The following is an 18840-nucleotide window of genomic DNA, read 5'->3' as shown; positions in this document are numbered from 1 at the left end:
TTGCACCAACTGTCCTCAGAAAAGGGGAAAAGACCAGGAAATGATCGAGGTAAATCTATAATAATTCTTACTGCATTCCAAACCATAGGCAGGGGTCACCTTACCCACCTCTTAAATGCAACTACCCCTGGGGTGAAACACTGCATCTGCTTAACTATGCACAGCAGTTTAAGATGGGAAATGAATATCCCACCTGAATGACACTGCAGGGGAACAATTAAGAAGACAGAAGGTAGTGACCCCAAACTGAATTTGGCCAGGACACCAGGATTAACCGCCCCCTTCTTGGTTAGGACCTTGGTTTTTATATCTCATGCACTGAGGGACCTTGCCAAAGGCTTCCTGAAAGTGCATGTGCACTGTATTCATTGGTTCACCCTTGTCCACATGCTTGTTGAGCCCCTCAAAGAATTCTAATAGATTGGCGAGGCACGATTTCCCTTTACACAAGCCATGTGAACTTCTCCCCAAGGCAGCATGTTCAGCTAGGTGTCTGGCCATTCTGTTCTTTACAGCTCCAACCAATTCATCTGGTAATGAAGCTGGGCTGGCCTGTCATTGTCCGAATCCTCCAGAGGCTTTATAAAAAATCCTGTTACATTAGCTACCGGCCAGTCCTCTGGTACAGAGGCTGATTTAAGCCATAGGTTACATACCACAGTTAGTAGCAGGAGCTTTCTGGATAATTTTCCAGACCCTCTGAACACTGGTCTTTCTTGGACTGGAGCATCGCGCTGTCCCCAGCCCCAGAATTAGGTGCAGCCTGGAGAGGAGGCTGCCAAGCAGCCAGCGCCTGGGGATTAATCCCCGGGTTGTGCTGGGCTGTGACTACACAAGGAACCCTCCGGCTCGGCTCGCTCCCATCGCATCGGCCTGCGGGGGACCAGGCTGCGAGCCCCCAGGGGGGCCAGTCTACGAGCCCCCAGGGGGGCCGGGCTGCGAGCCCATTTTGCCCAGGCTGTTTCTGGTTCCTGCCTCCGAGCCTGCGGAGCGGCTGCGGGGCAGGGGCGGCGGCGCCCCCGGAGCTGGCCGGCGGGTCCGAGCAGGGACTGGCAGGCGGGGGGCTGGGAGGTGCCCGTCTCCCCTGCCTGGGAGGGGCGGGCAGGTTGCTGATGACGCGCTGACGGGGCTGGGAGCGGGTTGGGGGGGAGTTTTTTCCCATGAATGGAGCTGGCGGCCGGGGCAAGTCCCCCCGCTGCAGCAGCGGCTCGCGGCGCGTAGCAGCCCCATGGAGCTCAGCCCCTCCGCTCTTCTCTCCCCGCAGCCCGGCCGCAGCCCCGCCGACCTGCCCCGGGAGCCGGAGGGCAGGAGCCGGCCCTGAGCGGCGGAGCAGCGAGGCAGCCCCCTCCCGCCCCGGGCGGAGCGATGGATCGTGGAGCCGCAGCGCCGGGGAACTGTCCGCGGTCCTGAGATGCCCGCGCCGGGTCCCTGTCTGCGGGAAGAGGCGCTGGGCTCCCGCTGCCCCCCCTGAAGCGGTGCGGCAGGGTCTGTGCCCCCTGCGCTGGAGCCCGGGGCCTGAGCCGTCGGCACAGGAATGCAGGATGCACCCGCTCTGGAGGATGGATCACTGTTTCATCTACATCAACGCAGCCTTGCTGTTTTATTTTAGCTATGCCAGCCTGTTCCTCGTGGAGGCAGGTAAGGAGCAGACAATACCTGGCAGGAGAGCCTGGATGGTTAGCGGGGCTCAGTGGATTCTCCACATTTTATCTGTGCATGCTGGAAATTGCAAAGCTTACCCCCATGGCCCTTTGCAAAGCTCTCCCCCCAAGCAGGTGTCATTTCGCGGCAGAGAGATGCTCATAAACTTCCAGGTGCTCCAGGGTTCTCCTGAGCGTTAACGCATTTGAGAGACACCGTTCTGGTGTCGTGACTCAGTGTCCTGTAATGGGAGTTGGCTGGGGAGAGGTCTGGGTCACTGAAGTGTAACTTCACTGCTTTCCAAACACAGCGCAGGCAATCGAGGAACTCCTGGCCTTCTCCTGCCAACCTGGACAGAGGAAGAGGGTCCTCCGCGGTGTGTGTGGGGGAAAGAGGGTTGGGGCTGGAGGGGAGGGGATGCTGGGTAGACTCACTAAAAAGATGATTTAGTAATAACATAGGAGAAAATGAAGCAGTGTCTAGAGTCTGCAGAGTGTCTGTGTATCCCGTGTGGGCGGCAGGAGGTATGCCCTGTCATCTGCTCTGAGCACTAGAGATCAAGGACTATATCTGTCTTAATGGGAAACAATTTTCATTTATCACTAACTCTGACTCCTCCCCACCCCATCTAAGTAAGGGCTGAGGGCTAGTGATTTTAGAGGCCCGACTTGTGACACCGTAAAGGAGCCTGGTTTTTAGTCAAGTGCTGAGCCACCTGGTTTCTGAAGACCAAGGCCCTTTAAGGTGTCTCAAGTTGGGCACCCAAAGTCACTAGTCTCTTGAAAATGTAGGTCAGAGTAATAACCATATGGCATAAAGCAGTCAAGAGAGAAGTGCATAAAGTCTGACCCATTCTTTGGACACTCACAGCTGAGGACATTGCCATGGCAGAGAGTGTTATCTCCCTTAAGAAAGGTGCCTTCTCCAAATAACAGCCTGAACCACAACAGAAAAGGTAAAACCAGGTCCACCTTGTTCATGTCATGCTCCGTTAACTGTAGCTCCTTCCCTTTTCCCTTCCCCTCTAAACCTACCAGCCTATTCAAGGAGCCCTGAAGACACTCCGGCTCCTGGAAGCCGGATGGGCTTTAAGAGAATGAGAATAGCTGTTTTGGCTACTTGCTGCGGTACATTGTGCCTTGACCACACAATAACCAGGCCCCTTTTATCTGAAGTGCTTTTAGAGGCTGTTTTCTTTGGGATGTTGAGGAAGAAGCTTTCTGAAAGGAAGAGATCACCACATCATTAGTTCTAATTTTTTTTAAGAGGGCTGATGTGTCCTCAGATACGCTCCCCTTCTCTGCAGAGTTTTCCCTGTGTTTTCACCCCATAAACAGGCCTATAGGTGTCATTTTACTCTGGACCCTCACATGTACTGCCCACATGCCACACAGTTACATTTTAAAACAATCGTTACCAGTCCAGACACAATCAAAGGACTCTGTTAACTCATACAAAGGACTGTCGCACTCACTCATTCCATTGCAGGTAATATGGCTTTGGCAAAACAGCTGCCTTGATTTACAAAATGCTGATTGCAAGAAGATCTTGCACTCCAGTATTCTGTACACATTTGTTGGTGACACCCAGTTCCAGGAAGTGAAAATGCCTGTATCCAATCCAGACTGGTTAGTGGCTGTAGTTCTGAGAGTCCTTGTCCTATTTGTGCTGGGACAGAAGTGACCTCAAAAATATGTCTTTGGTTTTGATGCAATTGTCCTTGGCCATTGTTCATGTTGCCAGAAGACATTGCAATCCTGAAGTTATCACTCTGCAAATCAGAGGCTGGGTGACATGGTGGGATTTTTTAAAAATATTCCTAAAAGAATGAAACAATGGGGAAAATTCACACAGCACAATGAAGGCATTTAAAATTGAAATATCCTTCCCAGCTTCTTGTAAACTAGGACAATCTCCTCTCCTTCTTCCTATCCTTGAGCCACCTGAGTCAGCCAACTGGGAATAAACAAGGGGTTTTGTCCGGTTATAATGTTTTTTTGGCTTGTTTGTTTTAACTGTCAGTTGTTGTCATTGTTTTGTGTATTGTAAAGTGCCTAGGAGTCACTGGCAGAGGGGGTAGGTATACGAAGATAGCAGCATGATCTCGTGGGTAAAGCACAGACCTGGAAAGCAGAAGATCTGGGTTCTATTTCCAGCTTTCTGACCTTGAGCAAGTAACTTCACCTCTGTGACTTCTATTGATATGGCCCCTGTCCTCACAGTATCTGAGCCCTTCCCAGACATTATTGGGTTTCTTTTAACACCATCCTCATTTTGCAGAAAGGAAGCTGAGGCCACAAAGAGATTAAGAGATTTACCCAAGGTCACACAGAGAGTCTGCAACAGCTAGGAATTGAACTTTGGTTTCCCAAGCCATAACCACAAGATCATCCTTCCTCACCAGTCTTGGCTTCTCCATCTGTAAAATGGGGATATTTCCTTGCCTCACAGGAGAGTCCTAAAGATAAACCTATTAGTGTCTGCAAAGTGCTTTGAGATCCTCAGATCAAAGGTATGAGAGAAAGTTAGAGTGTTAATATATTTATTAATGGGTTAGGAGTTTACTCAGTCAAGTGAGCATATGGATTCTAACATTCCTCAGAAAATACAGCCCCTGTGAAATCCTATGTGTTCTTCAGCAAAAAGAAAGAGGTGGGTGTGGGTGTGCATGCCTGTGTGAAAAAAGAGAGACTTTTATTACATTACAGGGATTTTGTTTCTCTAAATTAGTATAAATACCTCACTCCCTCAGATGGGCAGGAACGGGAACGGATTGGCACAATCCTTCATGGCAATGCCAGGCCCTGCCAATGGATGTAGACACAAAAACAATCTGTCCTTGGGGTGCAGGTTCACGCAGACAATTTAAAAACACTCTTTTTTGACAAAGGACTGGAGAATAGTATTGGAAACATCCCCTACTACTTTAGCAATCAAGGGTAGTGTGGCATGGTCTGGAGCAGGGGCCCTGTAATGCATGCATAGGTGTGTCTGTGTAGGGGATTCTTTGCATGTGGCATTCTGCAAATCAGATCTATTTTGTTGCATGATCAGAAAGCTACAGCAAGAGGAGAAATGCAGAGATGACTGGAAAAAGAGGAATAGTATTGAAAAGGAAAGGCAGATGTGTAAAATAGTCTCTGAACTGTAATGCTGTTGGACAGCTGTGAGGTTCAGGCCAGCAGTTGCATTAGCAAAGCCCTTCAACTAATTTCTATAGCTGTCTGCACAGGGGGATCACTGAGAAAATATTTAAGTCATTTAGTGGGTCTGAAATATTCTTTAGCTTTATAAGAGCGCTCAACTTTGAGCCTGAATGGCCTGCTCTGCCTGGCCTGTTAGTCCCTGAGCTGCCATCGGCCTGTTCCTCATCACTCAGAGGTAATGAAAGAGGGAAGTGAGCTGTGCAGAACATGGAGTCACAGGGCTGCCATTATGGACTGCCAGAGCAGCCAGGGGATGCTATGCAAAGATGATAAAAGGCTTCAAAATAGGCCAAGGCCATTACAACTTCCTAGTGCAAACAGCTCTCCTGCCATCTGCTAGACACAGTGCATTTCAAGTCTGGTTTATCCCTAGGAGGAAGAGGAGGAAGACACAACACTTCCATGGGGCTACACAGAGCCACCCTGCAGTGTAACTAAGGGCCTGCTCCTACTGAAGTCAATAGCAAAACTTTCATTGACTTCAATGGGAGCTGGACAGGGCCCCAAGTCCTGTAAATTCAGGGAGCCGGGCTCTCTTTGCCATCCACTTCCCCTGTCAAAGAAAATCTGGCTGGATTCTGCACACTGTACCTGCTTCAAGGCAGCTCAGTGTTCTCAACATCCACAGACACCTATAGTGCCCTTCAGCTATTCCTAAAAGCTTTTAGTCTGCCCTCAGCTTCTCCCATGCATCCCCACTGACTACAAGGGGGCAGAAAATATGCAACTGAGGGCAGGTGTGGATCTTGATAACCGGCCCCGATCCTCTGAGGTGCTGAGCACTCTGAACACCCGCTGAAGCCAATGGGAGCCAAGGGCACGCAGCACCTTGCAGGTTCTGGCCCATTGTCAGAACCTTAAGTGAGCAGTGAAAGGAGGAATGCACTAGAAAGCAGTTGGCAGTCTGACACGTCAGATTACAGATAGCAAAGCGACCCACCTGAGTCTGCCCCCATCTCACTGCTGCCTTGGCATTTCCTGGCCAGCTGATGGACTCCATAAGTACTCTATTGATTTCTACATTTGGCATGAATGAGATTTAATTGAAGTGCAGCGATTTCTAACCTCAGCCTCTAAGCAGGGAACATATTATTTGAAGCAACCAAGGTTTTCATATGTTCCAAGCACCACCTCTTTCTGAGAACATACATGTGACAAATGGGGATTCATTCCACAGACAGACAGGCTCCGTTCACACCCATTTTAACCCCTCTCACACACACACACACACACACACACACACACACACACACACACACACACACACACACACACACACACACACACACACACACGATATCACTGCTTGCATAAGCAGCCCTCAATGGAGTTGCATCCACTTTGGTGCTGAATTTGACCCAGTACTTTTACTACTGGTTGTCAAGTAAAAACCTCCTATTTCATGAAGTACCCAGAAGCCAAATTAATGCCTGACACAAGAATAATTCAGTTAAAAGAATAAATTTACTGAGAACCAAAGCGTGCAAATTTTATCTGCTTAGTGAAGCCATGAGTGTCTGAGAGAGGAACAAACCTGTTTCAGATCTATATAGAAAAGATCCCTATCGTGCATCAGATACTGACATCAAGTAGCTGCAGAATAACCATTCATTACTCTGTGTAGGTACAAGGGGGGAGGATCCCAGAGCTTGGGCTCCAGCTCAACCCTGAATTTCTACACCGCAATTTTATAGCCCTGCAGTCCAAGTCCCATGAGCTCAAGTCAGCCCACATGGACCAGCCATGGGTGTTTAATTACAGTATAGACATACCCTGTGTGGTCTTGGGCTAATCATTTAACCTGCCCGTGTCTTTATTTCTCCATCTGTCAAACCACAATTGTAAGTCTTTCCTACTTCCCAGGCCTAGTTATTGTTCGTACAAGTGATTAGAAAGTGGACTGTGCCATTTGCATAAGTGCTCACTGTTGTTGGGCTGGAACACTGAATTGTGACGTCATGAAAATATGCTGAAAAATGCCAGTTGGCTCCTTCTTAGCAAATCAAAGCTGAAAGAACAGACGCGTAGAAGCTAGAGGCAGAGAAATCCTGCCCCAGTTCACAGCTTTGAGGATCAGGGCAGCAGTGTTCCCTAGAGTGCATCTTTTAGTGCCTTGTCCAGTTTAGCTGTAAATGTTAGTTGATTAGGTTAGTTCACTTACAGTGATCTGGGAATTACTGTTATTTCTTTCTTTGTTTGTTTGTTTGTTATCGTTTGTATTGCAGTAGCACTCAGGACCCCCAGTTATGGGCCAGGGCCCCATTGTGCTAGTTGCTGGACAAACTCATCTGTATAAATACTGCAGGTGGTGTCAATTTTAGGGCAATTCTGCATTGCTTGCTCACTCGGAGCTACTGCCAAAGTCAAGTTAGGTGTGCAACGAATGCAGGATGGGCTCTTTATTGGGAATTATGCAGGTGCTTTGAGAGAATATGCCACAAACTGACAACCTGAACCCTGAGGCTGAGATTTTCAAAGCTGCCTAAGGAATCAGGATGCTCATTTCCCATTCAAATGAATGGGACCAGGTATCCAAATCCCCTAGGTATCTTTGAACATCTCAGCCTTGTAGTACAGAGGACCCACTTCCATTCTTTGTTGTGCAGTAGCAGCACAGAGTGTTTGCTATGCTGGCCAGGTGATTTGTATTTTAAGTGCTAAGATACAAATCTTCTATCACAGGTATATTAAAAAACAAACAAACAAACAAACAAACAAACAAACAACACCTAACTAGCTCTTATGGGGGCAAAAAAGTATGTGAAAGAAGCAACAGGAGTAACATTAGCCAAACACTACATTCGAGCACAAGCTTTCATGCTTGTCATGTAAATCTTTGCCCTTCTGTACTGGATTTCAAATAATCTTTTGGCACCACCCCCTTGGGAGGCAGGTATATTATCCCCATTTTACAGATGGGGAAACAGAAGCACACAGTCACAATGCAGTGCTGCTGGCCTTGATCATTGGGTGGAGGTTGGTGCAAGGAGGCTGGTGTTTCGGGGATTGGGAGCACTGCTGCATTGGGGCAGGGTTCCAATCCCAGAAATAGCGTGGTGAAGTATGGGTAACCAGTGCCGGTTGTGCTGCACAATGTGGCTCTGCGTGCGGGAAGATGATGCTCATCAAGGAACTGTGAGTTGAGGGCTGGGGCGTGCTGGGCAGGTGGAGAGGAGCAAGCTCCTGACTCTACTCCCCAGCTGGGGTAAGTCTCTGACCCCACTCCCTGGCAGCAGCTCAAGGGCCAGATTAAAAGTTCTGATGGGCCAGACACAGCTTTCAGGCTTGTCCACCCCTGTGCTATTCTGTCGTTTGAACCCACTGCCTCTTGTCCTGCCCTCTGTTGCAAGAGAGAACAACTTTTCTCCATCTTTTTTATGGCAGCTATTCAAGTATTTGAAGACTGCTGTCATGTCCCTCTTAATCTCCTCTTTTCCAAACTAAACATACCCAGTTCCTTCAGCCTTTGCTCACATGGCTTGTGTTCCATCCCTCTGATCATCTTTGTCACTCGTCTCTGGATCCTTTCCAGTTCCTCTGCATCCTTTCTATACATTGGTGACCAAAACTGGACACAGTATTCCAGCTAAGGCCTAACCTAATCAAAGAGGAGCTGCTGCAGGTTGGAGTCTAGAGAATCCAGGGCTGGCATCCAACTGCTAAAATATGTGGTGGAAACTGACCCTGTGCATGTTATTAAAAAAGTGAGATATGGAGTTAATTAGAGACATGCTACTCCTTTCCAACCACGTAAATATTAAAGGGCAGTGGAGTCCCTTGTGTATCAGTGAGGGCTGGCAATTCTACCACTATAATCAGCTTTTTCTGTATCAGTGTCTTGGTTATCATGTGCTTACTTGTCCCCTAGTCTCTAAGTGTAAAAGAGCAAGTAGTTTATTACATTCTCCAGCTTGCTAAGAACACTTCTTCCATGTTACGTAGGCGCAGAAAGAAAGGGGCCATAAACCAGAACTTTTTACCTGAAACATGCTGAGTGTGTGGGCTCTGGATTAAATTGGCCCCTGGATCTGGCCCTCAGATTGCAAAATTAAAACCCAGATCATCCCCATTTCTTCCTGTCTCTAGGATTTAATCAGGTTAGGAGCTTATAAACAAATACGGGAGCATAACGAGAGGAAACATTAGGCTAGGGCCCAACCCTTCAGTCATGATCAATGCTCACTTCAAAGAAGGATCTGCTTGATTGCACTCTGCAAGCCAGATGCTGGGGAAGAGCGTCTCCTGTGACTAAGCCACTCAGTTCAGGAGATTGTGGGGCATCAGGGACTGGTGGTGGCATCAGCCCTGCGGTGAGTTAATGCAGCTAAGAAGCTACTCTAATTTATACATCAGCTGAAGATCAGCTCCGCCAGCTCCTCCCACCAGTGCAACTCTCATCTGGCCAGTTATAGCCGGAATCCAGCTCCTTTGTGCTGTCTGAATGGCACAAAATGACCTAGTCCAAACTGAGAATCTGGCCCAATGCCTTCACACATACACTCACAGCCCCCCATAGAGTTGGTGAGTGGGGCCTGTGGCGTTTGGACCATGACTGTAGCATTTTGTAAGGGGGTGGGTGGTTTGCAGGGAATAATTGACTCCTTTCTAGCTCTAAAGAATCACCAGTTGGGCTTTTTGTTCTCTCATGTGACTCAGAGCCTGAATGGCAGAGGTGGACAGGTCCATGCTCCTTCCCACTCCCTTGCAGGCTTCCATCATTAAAACACTCAAAAAAGCTGAAGACTGCTTCAGCCCTTGCTAAATACCCCATAAAGTTGACAAGCAATTATACCTGCTGAAGAAAATCCCACTGTGAGAGCAAAGAAAGGGCTCTGAGACGGAACTAAAGCAATTCCTTTCACACACCTCTCTCTGCGTGGGAGAGAAAGGACCCCCACAGAAGATTTAACAACAGCTCTTTCCGCTGCAGGTCATGTTCTTATGCCACTTGCTTCTGCTGTAAAGGTCATGGCACAGGGAACAAAAAGCCATGGTGATTTAATCCTGACATTTACCACTTCCCCTAGGAAAGAACATGCAGCTGGTAGGTCCTGCTTGGGCTCAAGGATGTGTTGAAGGGACCAGGTATTGATGGGAAGGACTGATCCATTTCAGAGCCTTGCCTGTGGCTTAGGTTCCTGGTCCTCTTGCTGGAGGCTGTGAAGAATTTAAGTCTTTCACAGCATTAAAGAAGCTCCCTGCAGAATAGGAACTAAGCAATTCAGAAATTACCCAGTGCAAGTCATGTTAGAGTGGGAAGAGAGTTCACTCTGCTCCATCTGCTTCCGAGGACAGTCACAGACCTAGTTGCAGCTTCAGAAAAAGCTGAGATCAAAGCAAACAGATTGCTTGGGAGATTTCTCACCTTTGCACCCCAAACCAGGGGAGACTAAACTTAGAAATGGGCTCTAATACTGTATCCGCCTTCTGAACAGATGACTCAGCCAGTGGAAGTGACCTCAAAGGATGTGATATTACCACAGATCCTCACTTCCATTGTTTAATTACTTCTTCCTGCAGCTTTCATGGCAAGGGGACACAAAATTGGCTTGTACTCTCAACTGCACAGTAAAGGCTCACTGCTAAAACAGGGGGGAATTGCTAACTGAGAGTGGCTTCCAAAGAAAGATCTGCAACAGCAAGAGTTGTGGTTCAAGCAGAGGAGCCAAGAATTCCTGAGCAAAGTGAACCCCTAACACTGACTCTCTTTGTGTCCTTGGGCACCTTATTTAATGCCTGCCTCAGTTTGTCCATCTGTGCAAAGGGAATGAAATACCTACATACTATCCAAGGGACAGTAAGGGACTGATTAGTTTATTTCTGTTTAACTGTGTTGGAGCCTATTCCCTTCTCCAGGTGGATCCTATAGGAGCCGGTAAACAGTTTGAGCCTGCCTTCCCTTAGAGAGGCTAGTGCTGCACAGTGTGTGAGCTCTTCTATTCACACATGCACACACGGCTTTTGTGACTCTTGTAGTAAGGCTATGAATTCCCAAGAGCAGACATCCCTATTCCAAAAACTCCCGTTACAGAAAGCAAGTGTGAGCTTTAAGAAATGAACCCCTGTGTCTTCTGGCTAGACCGCAATTCTTATTTTGTACATTTCTGACCCAGCATCTAAAGAGTCCAACATACCACATCTGATCTTTGATCAAAAAGTGCCTTGTGTCTCCCTTGCAAGGAAGCTACTGGAGGGAGACATAGGGCTGGATTTTCAAAAGGAGCTTAGGAACGTAGGTTCCATTGAGTTACAGTGAGACTTGTGCTTCTAAGTCACTTGGGAGCTGTTCAAAACCCCACTCTAAGACTTTAGCAGCCAGGACTCAAGGAACGTTAGCTGGCATTAAGGAGGGGTGATACCGCAGAAAGCTGCTGATGCATCGCAGTGCATACATTGAGAGGGAATGGAAACTGATCAAAGCTGAAGACAAAGGGATCAGACTCTGAGGGGGAGATCCTTCAGGAACTTGGGCTGAAGTAGGCAAAAGACATCACCCCTCTTAGGGCAGAGAGAAGGCAGAAGAGTGTTTGGGAGACCTGTAGCTGAGGCCAGGCCAGAAGTGGATACCTGATTGGGCTCCCAGCTTACATGGCTGGGCAGCAGGCACAGGGCTTTGGGTGGCTCTGGTACCTTTCTTAAGCAATTATCCAGGGGACCAAGAAAAATCTGTTTGATGGAGCAGAATTGCACTCACTGTATCCAAGGCTACTCTAGGCCAGACTGTAAGGCAGGATGCTGGCTAACAAGGATGGTCTCTTGTATTGGCTTCACTGTATCATTTATAAATAGGGCATTAGGTACAGTTAAAGTATTAGAGATCCATAAGCTATTAAGTACAGACCATATACTGTACATAGCACTAAATATACATATTATATAATATATAGAGATGACATTAAATATAGATCAGATATACTAGATAGGAGGTATGAGGTAGGCATAGTCAATCAGATATAGGTCAGGTACTATATTGGGTATTCTGCTCAAAGGGTATTGAATATAGATCCGATAGTGATGATATATAGGGTATTAGGTATAGATCAGATATTGATTAGGCATAGGAATACCTCTAGGTACAGATACATAGATAGATATGAGCTAGTAGGCATAGTGTGGGTACCACTCTAGCACTGGGTATGGATTGGCAGGGTAGTCTACAGACTGCTCATGGTGTAGTTTTTAGTCAATCTCCCTAATTAATAGATGTGCTGGGTGATTACTGGTTGACACCAGCAAGGGCTATGATATCAACCCCTGTGCAACAGCAACCCAACAGGCAGGGAGGGAGCTTCCCATCCTGCAGGAGCCGCTGGCAGTAAGGTGAGAGGCCAGCAACAAATTAGTCCAAAGACACAAATGTTTTCTCTCTCTTTAAAGAAAAAAAGCTGCTTAATAATCAGCAGAGCATTTAATGAGAGGCAAAAAGGAGTTCTCAGCATTAAGAGCATATTCATGGTAATCTTCACCGCTTGTGCCTCCTTGTTGCGTGGAGAAGGCTATGCCCTGCGTTCTCCAAAACAGCCCAGAGTATGCAGCTGTGAGGCATGGCTGTGACACACAGCGCCTGGGGTATGCAGGGCAAGGGTCCACCTTGTGAAAGCTCCCTGCTGAAAGGAAACAAGAGCGATCATGGTTTGTTTCACAGCAGCCATTGCCCATGAGAAACCGGCATGATTTTATTTTAACTAAACAAATGGGCACAAAAAGGAGAACATCTTTTCATGTGCATGCATGTCGCTAACTCAAACTCCACCAAACAGATGCTCTTTCAGTTTTGAGAGAGGAATTTGCTCCAGTGGGGTTATGGCCTACGAGTCGGAATGAAGTTAAACAGCTAAATCACAAACCCTGGAACATATGGTCTATTATTGACTAAAAGGCTGATGCAGCCATCTCTAGTGCATCAGGAATTAATGTGCCTGGGGAGGGCTGCGTGACTGTTGCATAGAATGTTCCCCAGATATCCTGCCTGCATGTTGAAATGAGTTCAGATGAACATTACCCTCTCTGCCTCTGGGGTCACTTTCTGGTCATGGTTTGAGTTTTACTGACATAAGCATTCACAGAAAGCAAAATTCAGAGCTGCATGCACTGTATCAGGGAATTCAACATTTGGATTTGTCCACCTAAGCATTCGTGCTGAAGATGCTCATACAGAGCCAGTCAGAGAACAGAAACTGGATCTCATCTATCTAAACACAACACAACTGGAATTCCAAAGAAAGTGTGATTGACCCAGAGAGTAAGAAAGTTTATGGAATAAATCCAACAGCAAATAGGTTCAAGGAAATCACAATCTCATCCTGGATCTTCCAGGACCTTCGTTGCAAATTATTCACTCAGCTCTGTCTGTGGAGAACTTACTTGCCTCACTTCACATTTCTGCAAATGGCCTCACATCACTTTTCTACTGGATTAACTCCATGATTTCAATGGCGTGCATCTTGATTTACAGGGGGGTAAAGGGAGAGCACTGGGCCCACTGCATTTGATTTTAGTGCATCTCCCTTTACCATCCATCTCTTGGGGTTTCTATTGTGCAGATGGAGGTAGTGAAGTATCCTTAATCCCCCTCCTCTCTCTCCTGGTCTGTATTGTGACTCCTGCTTTATAGGCTCCCATCTCTGTGGAAACGTTTGGGCTGCAACCTTGCAGTGCACTTCGCTGTCACGTCACAGCCTCGCAGTCTTATTTAACCTGCTCATGTTGAAGGTGTTTGCTCTGCTTCTCCGTATCTGCTGGCACTTCCCACCTCCCCCACATTTTATGGCATCGGAAAATTTAGGCATTTTTGATATTGTCCTTTCCTCAAGGTCATTAATATCCCTGCTAAACCAAAGGGATTCAGATGCCAGTATTGGTGCCACCCACATATTCCTTCTCCCCATCCTGAATGCTCTTTTACCCACACGCTCTGTTTCCTGGTAATTCACTTGTTTCAATAACCTTCCCAATCCCAGGCTGTATAGATCACCGCACGTAGCATCTCTCAACAACATCTGGGAAAGCACAACAGGCAGGGATTTAGCTGCATGGCTGTACTCTAGAAGGGGGCAGACACCTCACTCAAAGCACCATTACTATGCTGCAGTCAGAGCCTGTTTTGTCTGCTGCACCCTTCTCCCTCCCACCTCTCAGCTCAGTCATAGCCTCAATACACTCTAGCAAATTCATCAGGTGTAACTCACAGACCTTCCCTGTATGAAGCTCTTCAAACTACCCCTTACTAAAATAAGACCCTACTCTGATTTGCAGTTGGGTTTTTAAAGGGGGTTTAAGTAATAGTGGAAAGTGCTGGACTGACAACCCTGGAGACCAAAAAGTCTTCTCTTGCTGCCTCAGCTGAGTCCAGAAGGGACTGTGCTAGGGGTGAGAAAGCAGCACTGGCCAGTGACCCATCCTGTACTTGACCTCCCTGATGAGGCTGCCACCAGGGGCTCATTTACTGACCGTAATGAAAGGGATTTTTTTTTTTTTGGCTGCTGGGATTACAAATGCATTTCACATGGGCCACAAAAGAGATGACAACAATTTCTGATTGATGCTGACCTGATCGAATAAAGGATCTTCCCTCTGCAAACTCTTTGAGCCACCGATCATTAGTTACTGCTCCATTTCAAGCCACTGCCCAGCCTTTTGTGAGATTCCAACAATCTGGGCCAGGGACTTTCTTATTGCCCTTTTTGCTTCCTGAAGGACTGTGGGCTGGAACCCACCTGGGGCTGATGCCTTCTCTAGACCTTCCCATTTCTAATTGCCTGGTTACTGATTTCTGGAGCTTTTGAAGCACGATCACACCTGTTGGCAATGGAAGCACCCAGGTCTTGACTGAGAGTGTTGTTTGGAAGGGGGCACAGGGTCTTTGCTTTCCTGTTAGTTCGAAGCCAGGAGGGTTGGTTGGAAGTTCAGCCAGTCCCTCCCTTTGAAGAGCTCTGACCAGTCAGCCTGTCAGCTCATCAGCCTCACAAATGTGGTCATTTAAAATAAACAAATCAAAGGAAATCTAACTTCTGTTCACTCTGGCCTTGTGGCACCACCAGGGAGCTTGTAAAGCATCAGCATTTCAAAGCAGCAGGGAAATAAAAATAAAAGAAACACACACACCCAGGGCTGGTGCAAGGATATTTTGCACCCTAAGCGAAACTTCCACCTTTCACCCACCCCTCCCCCCACAACATTGCTTATTATAAACTTTCAAAAATGAATGCTTCATAATGTGGCATTGTTCATTAGAATAAATACATGTTTGGCTTGAAAAAATATTAATTTCACTATTTAGTCTACATATTTAATGACAATAAATTGCCTTAGGTCTCCTGCACATAGCTAGAGTCCCTCCTGCCACCCCACCCCACCCCATGGATCTGGAAAGGGCTGTTTTGGGGATCAGAGCACAGAGCTGAGAGTTGGGATCTGGCTGCTATTCTCCACCCTGGCACCAACTCACTGGATGACTTCAGGCAAGTTACTTCCCCATTCTGGGCTTCAGCTCCCCCCAGCACTAACGTGTGAAATGGTTCCTTGCTCCTGGGCTGGAAAGTCTAATGCAGGCAGGAGGGGGTGAACTGTCTTCCCCACAGGTGTGAAGTGAGGTCAAAGTTCCAGCCTTTCTCATGACTCTCCTGGTTGCTTTACTCTGCCTCACGTCAATCACTGCTGAAGCCCCTTACTCAGAGAGCTCTGGCCCAGGCCAGAGGCGTCAGTGTCATTCTGGGCCTGATTTTCAGAGATGCTGAGCACCTGCAGTTCCCTCATGTCTGTGGGAACTCCAGGGTTCTCAGTACTTCTGAAACTCAGGGCAATTTATTTCAAATGCTGGGCCAGGACTGAGCCTGCAAAGGCAGGTTCATATACACCCCTCAGTCCACAGCAGATCTCCAGTCAATAAAAATACAAGCAATCAGGAGAATGATGAGAGGCAGTTGGCCCAATGCTGGGAGTGGGGAGGATATGGCCCTAATGTGGTCACTAAACTTCTACCTAGTAAAGTTATTGGTGCATCTTCTGTCATTCAGTGGGAGAACAAAAAGCTCTTGGGTGCTGCAGCCTGCCCAGGGTTCAGCTGCACTTAACCTGAGTTGCTCGCCCACTTGCAGTGGCTGTGCACCAGGCAACTAGTCACCCATGTTACATGAAAATCTGGCTCTGACAGTGTCGTAATTAGACTTAACAGTTACTGCTGCATTTCCTAGACCTGTTGTCCCAGGCTGACTGCAGACTCAGGCAGACAGAACTGTGTCAGCTAGATGCCCATCACCTTTGGAAGATTTTCCTTATAGCCATAAGGGCTCGAGACAGCCGTGTTTCTTCACTGAAAGCTTGCAGTGTGCTGCCCCTGAATCCCAAATTAATACCTTGTGTGGGCAGGTGCACAGCTCAGGGCTTGAAGGCCTCTGGTCTAATGGTCTGAACCAGCGCAGAACTAGGAGTGTCAATCTTCTGTGTTCAAAGCAGGACTCCGACAATGACTCCCCGGGTGACCTTGGGCAAGTCACGTCCCTGTTCTCTGCCTCAGTTTCCCCCAAAATGGGGCTCTATTTATCTGCTCCACAAGGCTGCAGGGATGGATGGGGATGAAGCCTTGGAAGGTGGCATGTTCTGAGGACGGGTACACTTTTGGAGCTCTTTAACCATGTATCCTCTGCCAGGGCCATGTTCCACTCCTGCAGGTGGACCAGTGGCCATGGTCTCCTCCTTCCTTTCCCCCACTCCTCCCCCGCCCACCCCGCTGCTGCATTGCTGTCAATACGGCCAGCTGCAGGAGGGCTGATGTCACTCACTCCGATCTACAGCTGGCAGCCCTTGGCCAGCAGCACTGCTGCAGCAGGGGTTCTGGGACTGCCAGAGCCGGAGGGAGCAGGCTAGGGAGTGATGCGGCAGCCTGGGGGCTCGGGGAGGAGGCGTGCAGGGCACGGGCGGGCAGTGATGTGGGGCGCAGCAGAGGGAAGCGGCAGGGCCTGCAGTTGCAGAGGATGCCCACAGAGGTAGGTGCTAATGCGGCTGTGAGTGGCCAGTCCCCCCACTGGGAGCAATAGTGTAAAATAAAATTTTGGGGCACTGCTTTTTGGTGCCCCCAAATCTTGGCGCCCTAGGCGACCACTTAGTTCGCCTAGTGGTTACACCGGCCCTGCACCCCCCCTCTTCACTGCATGTGGGTTTCAAATCCCCAAGGGCGTTAACTAGGGCACCAGTGTTACCAGAGATTCTTTCAACCCAAAGCTCTTGGTAATTTTTACTCTGTGTGAGGTGGTGTCAGGAAATAAATCAGGGGAGACACAACCATCTGACTGATAGATGGCTGGCACAAACAGGACAACTCAAGAGTGCTTTCACCTAAAGCTAAACTTTACTTAGTTTCAAGCACTTACACATGTCCGCAATGGTTAATAAAACACCCTCAACCCTTGATCGTTACCAAAGCTGAGTGTGGCTCTTGAGTGACACAGCGGCAGGCTTCCGGTGGCCAAATCTTCCGTCTGCCGGTGGGGACCGCAAGATGTATCCAGACGGAGAGACCAAAAAGAGCCCAAAAGAGTCCCCAAACGAGTCCAACTATCTCAAGCTTTTTCCCTTATTTATACATTAGTAATAGAATGACATGTCCTTTAAAGAAAACTTGTTAACCGAGCAGTTCCAATGGGCAAGCAAGAGGCTCCTTCTGATTATTGATTAACCAGGTGTGGGTTTTTCCAGAGTTTCCAGCCTTGAGACCCCAATAGACATTCCTGGGGCACATCCTGCTCTTTTAAAATACATGTATCAGCAACTTCAACACAATTCTTATCAGGAAGGATGGGGGGTCAAGTTGTCCTTTCTGTGGCACCCCAAAATCCCCCCCCCCCCCACATCCTGGCTTGGTCAAGCTTAGACTGCTGAATGGCCAATTTACAGCTTGCTGACTAGGCTGCCTTTAACAATAAGCCACAGTGATTTCAGGGACTTTACTGGTTTGCCAAAGTCTCCCCATACACCAGCACTCCAGGACTTCCAACTACAGGCTACTCTTGGTGATGTGCTGAGTACCCAGTCAGGGTCCTGTTTGCCTTTCACTCTCACTGCAGTCTGGGCAAGCTCTAATGGAGAAAGCAGGGGTGTGTGTGATAGACTAGCTAGATGAAGAGTATGTGATGGTGTTGTGTGGCATAAAAGCTTTTTCAGCATGAGTTTGGGATGCAGTGTCTAAAGGGTTAAATATTTTATATGCAGGTTTAATGTTACTCTAAATCATCCAACGGGTCTGGAGAATTTAATGGCCACCAAAAACATGGTGTATCTGTGTCTCAAAGTTTCACACGCCTAGAGTCAGTACATAGATGAAGGGCATCTGCAGCCTCCAAACTCTCCTAGCTAAGGGGCAGTGGCTGACTTGGGTTAAATCCTGTTTCCTCTTATTGCAGGAAACCATGTCTGATGCCTTACAGGAATCAATTGCTCCTCTCTAGCTCCTTCTCTGTCTCCTGCCTGCACCAGTGACTTTGCCATAGTAAAGCTTGTGTTTTGTCTCCTTGCAGACAGCCCGTCCGCTCCAGTCAATGTCACAGTCAAACATCTGAAGGCCAACTCGGCTGTTGTGACCTGGGATGTTCTGGAGGATGAAGTTGTTATTGGATTTGCAATCTCCCAGCAGGTATCCTCACCGTATGGCCCCCTCATCTCCACATGTGCTGGGTCCCCCTCAGCTCTACCCCACCTGCTTTGGGCCTTAGGAGCAGGGAAGAAAGGGCAAACTCTGGATTTATCATGGTGCAGCCCGCCCCACCTGCAGCTCTCACAAGGCTCTTGCAGAGCTCTGACACAGAATCAGCCTCTTCCTTCACCTTAACCCATTTCCATGGGTTTGGATTTAGGACATGCCCCAAATGTATAATCCTGGGGACAGAGAAGAACTGCACACTGGCAGGAGAGTAGACAAGTTAGCATCAGCCAGGATGATTACACCCAGGCATAGGGGTGACCGTGCAATGCAATTCATGGTCTTCACCGCAAAGGGGCT

General features: G+C 48.0%; 1 protein-coding gene across 1 annotated transcript in view; it reads left to right on the top strand.

The window, feature by feature from the left end:
* Positions 1-1370: 1370 nt before the first annotated feature.
* FNDC5 (fibronectin type III domain containing 5) overlaps positions 1371-18840 on the top strand; it is a 29897-nt gene continuing 12427 nt past the window's right edge. Inside the window, exons 1-2 of the mRNA XM_032787765.2 lie at positions 1371-1638; positions 18359-18474. Coding sequence (XP_032643656.1) covers positions 1542-1638; positions 18359-18474 — 213 coding nt within the window. The 5' untranslated portion in view covers positions 1371-1541. The remainder of the gene's footprint in view (positions 1639-18358; positions 18475-18840) is intronic.

This window comes from Chelonoidis abingdonii, chromosome 25 (genome assembly GCF_003597395.2).
Source record: "Chelonoidis abingdonii isolate Lonesome George chromosome 25, CheloAbing_2.0, whole genome shotgun sequence".
NCBI classification, from domain to species: Eukaryota; Metazoa; Chordata; order Testudines; family Testudinidae; genus Chelonoidis; species Chelonoidis abingdonii.
This window is presented reverse-complemented; position numbering and strand designations above follow the sequence as displayed.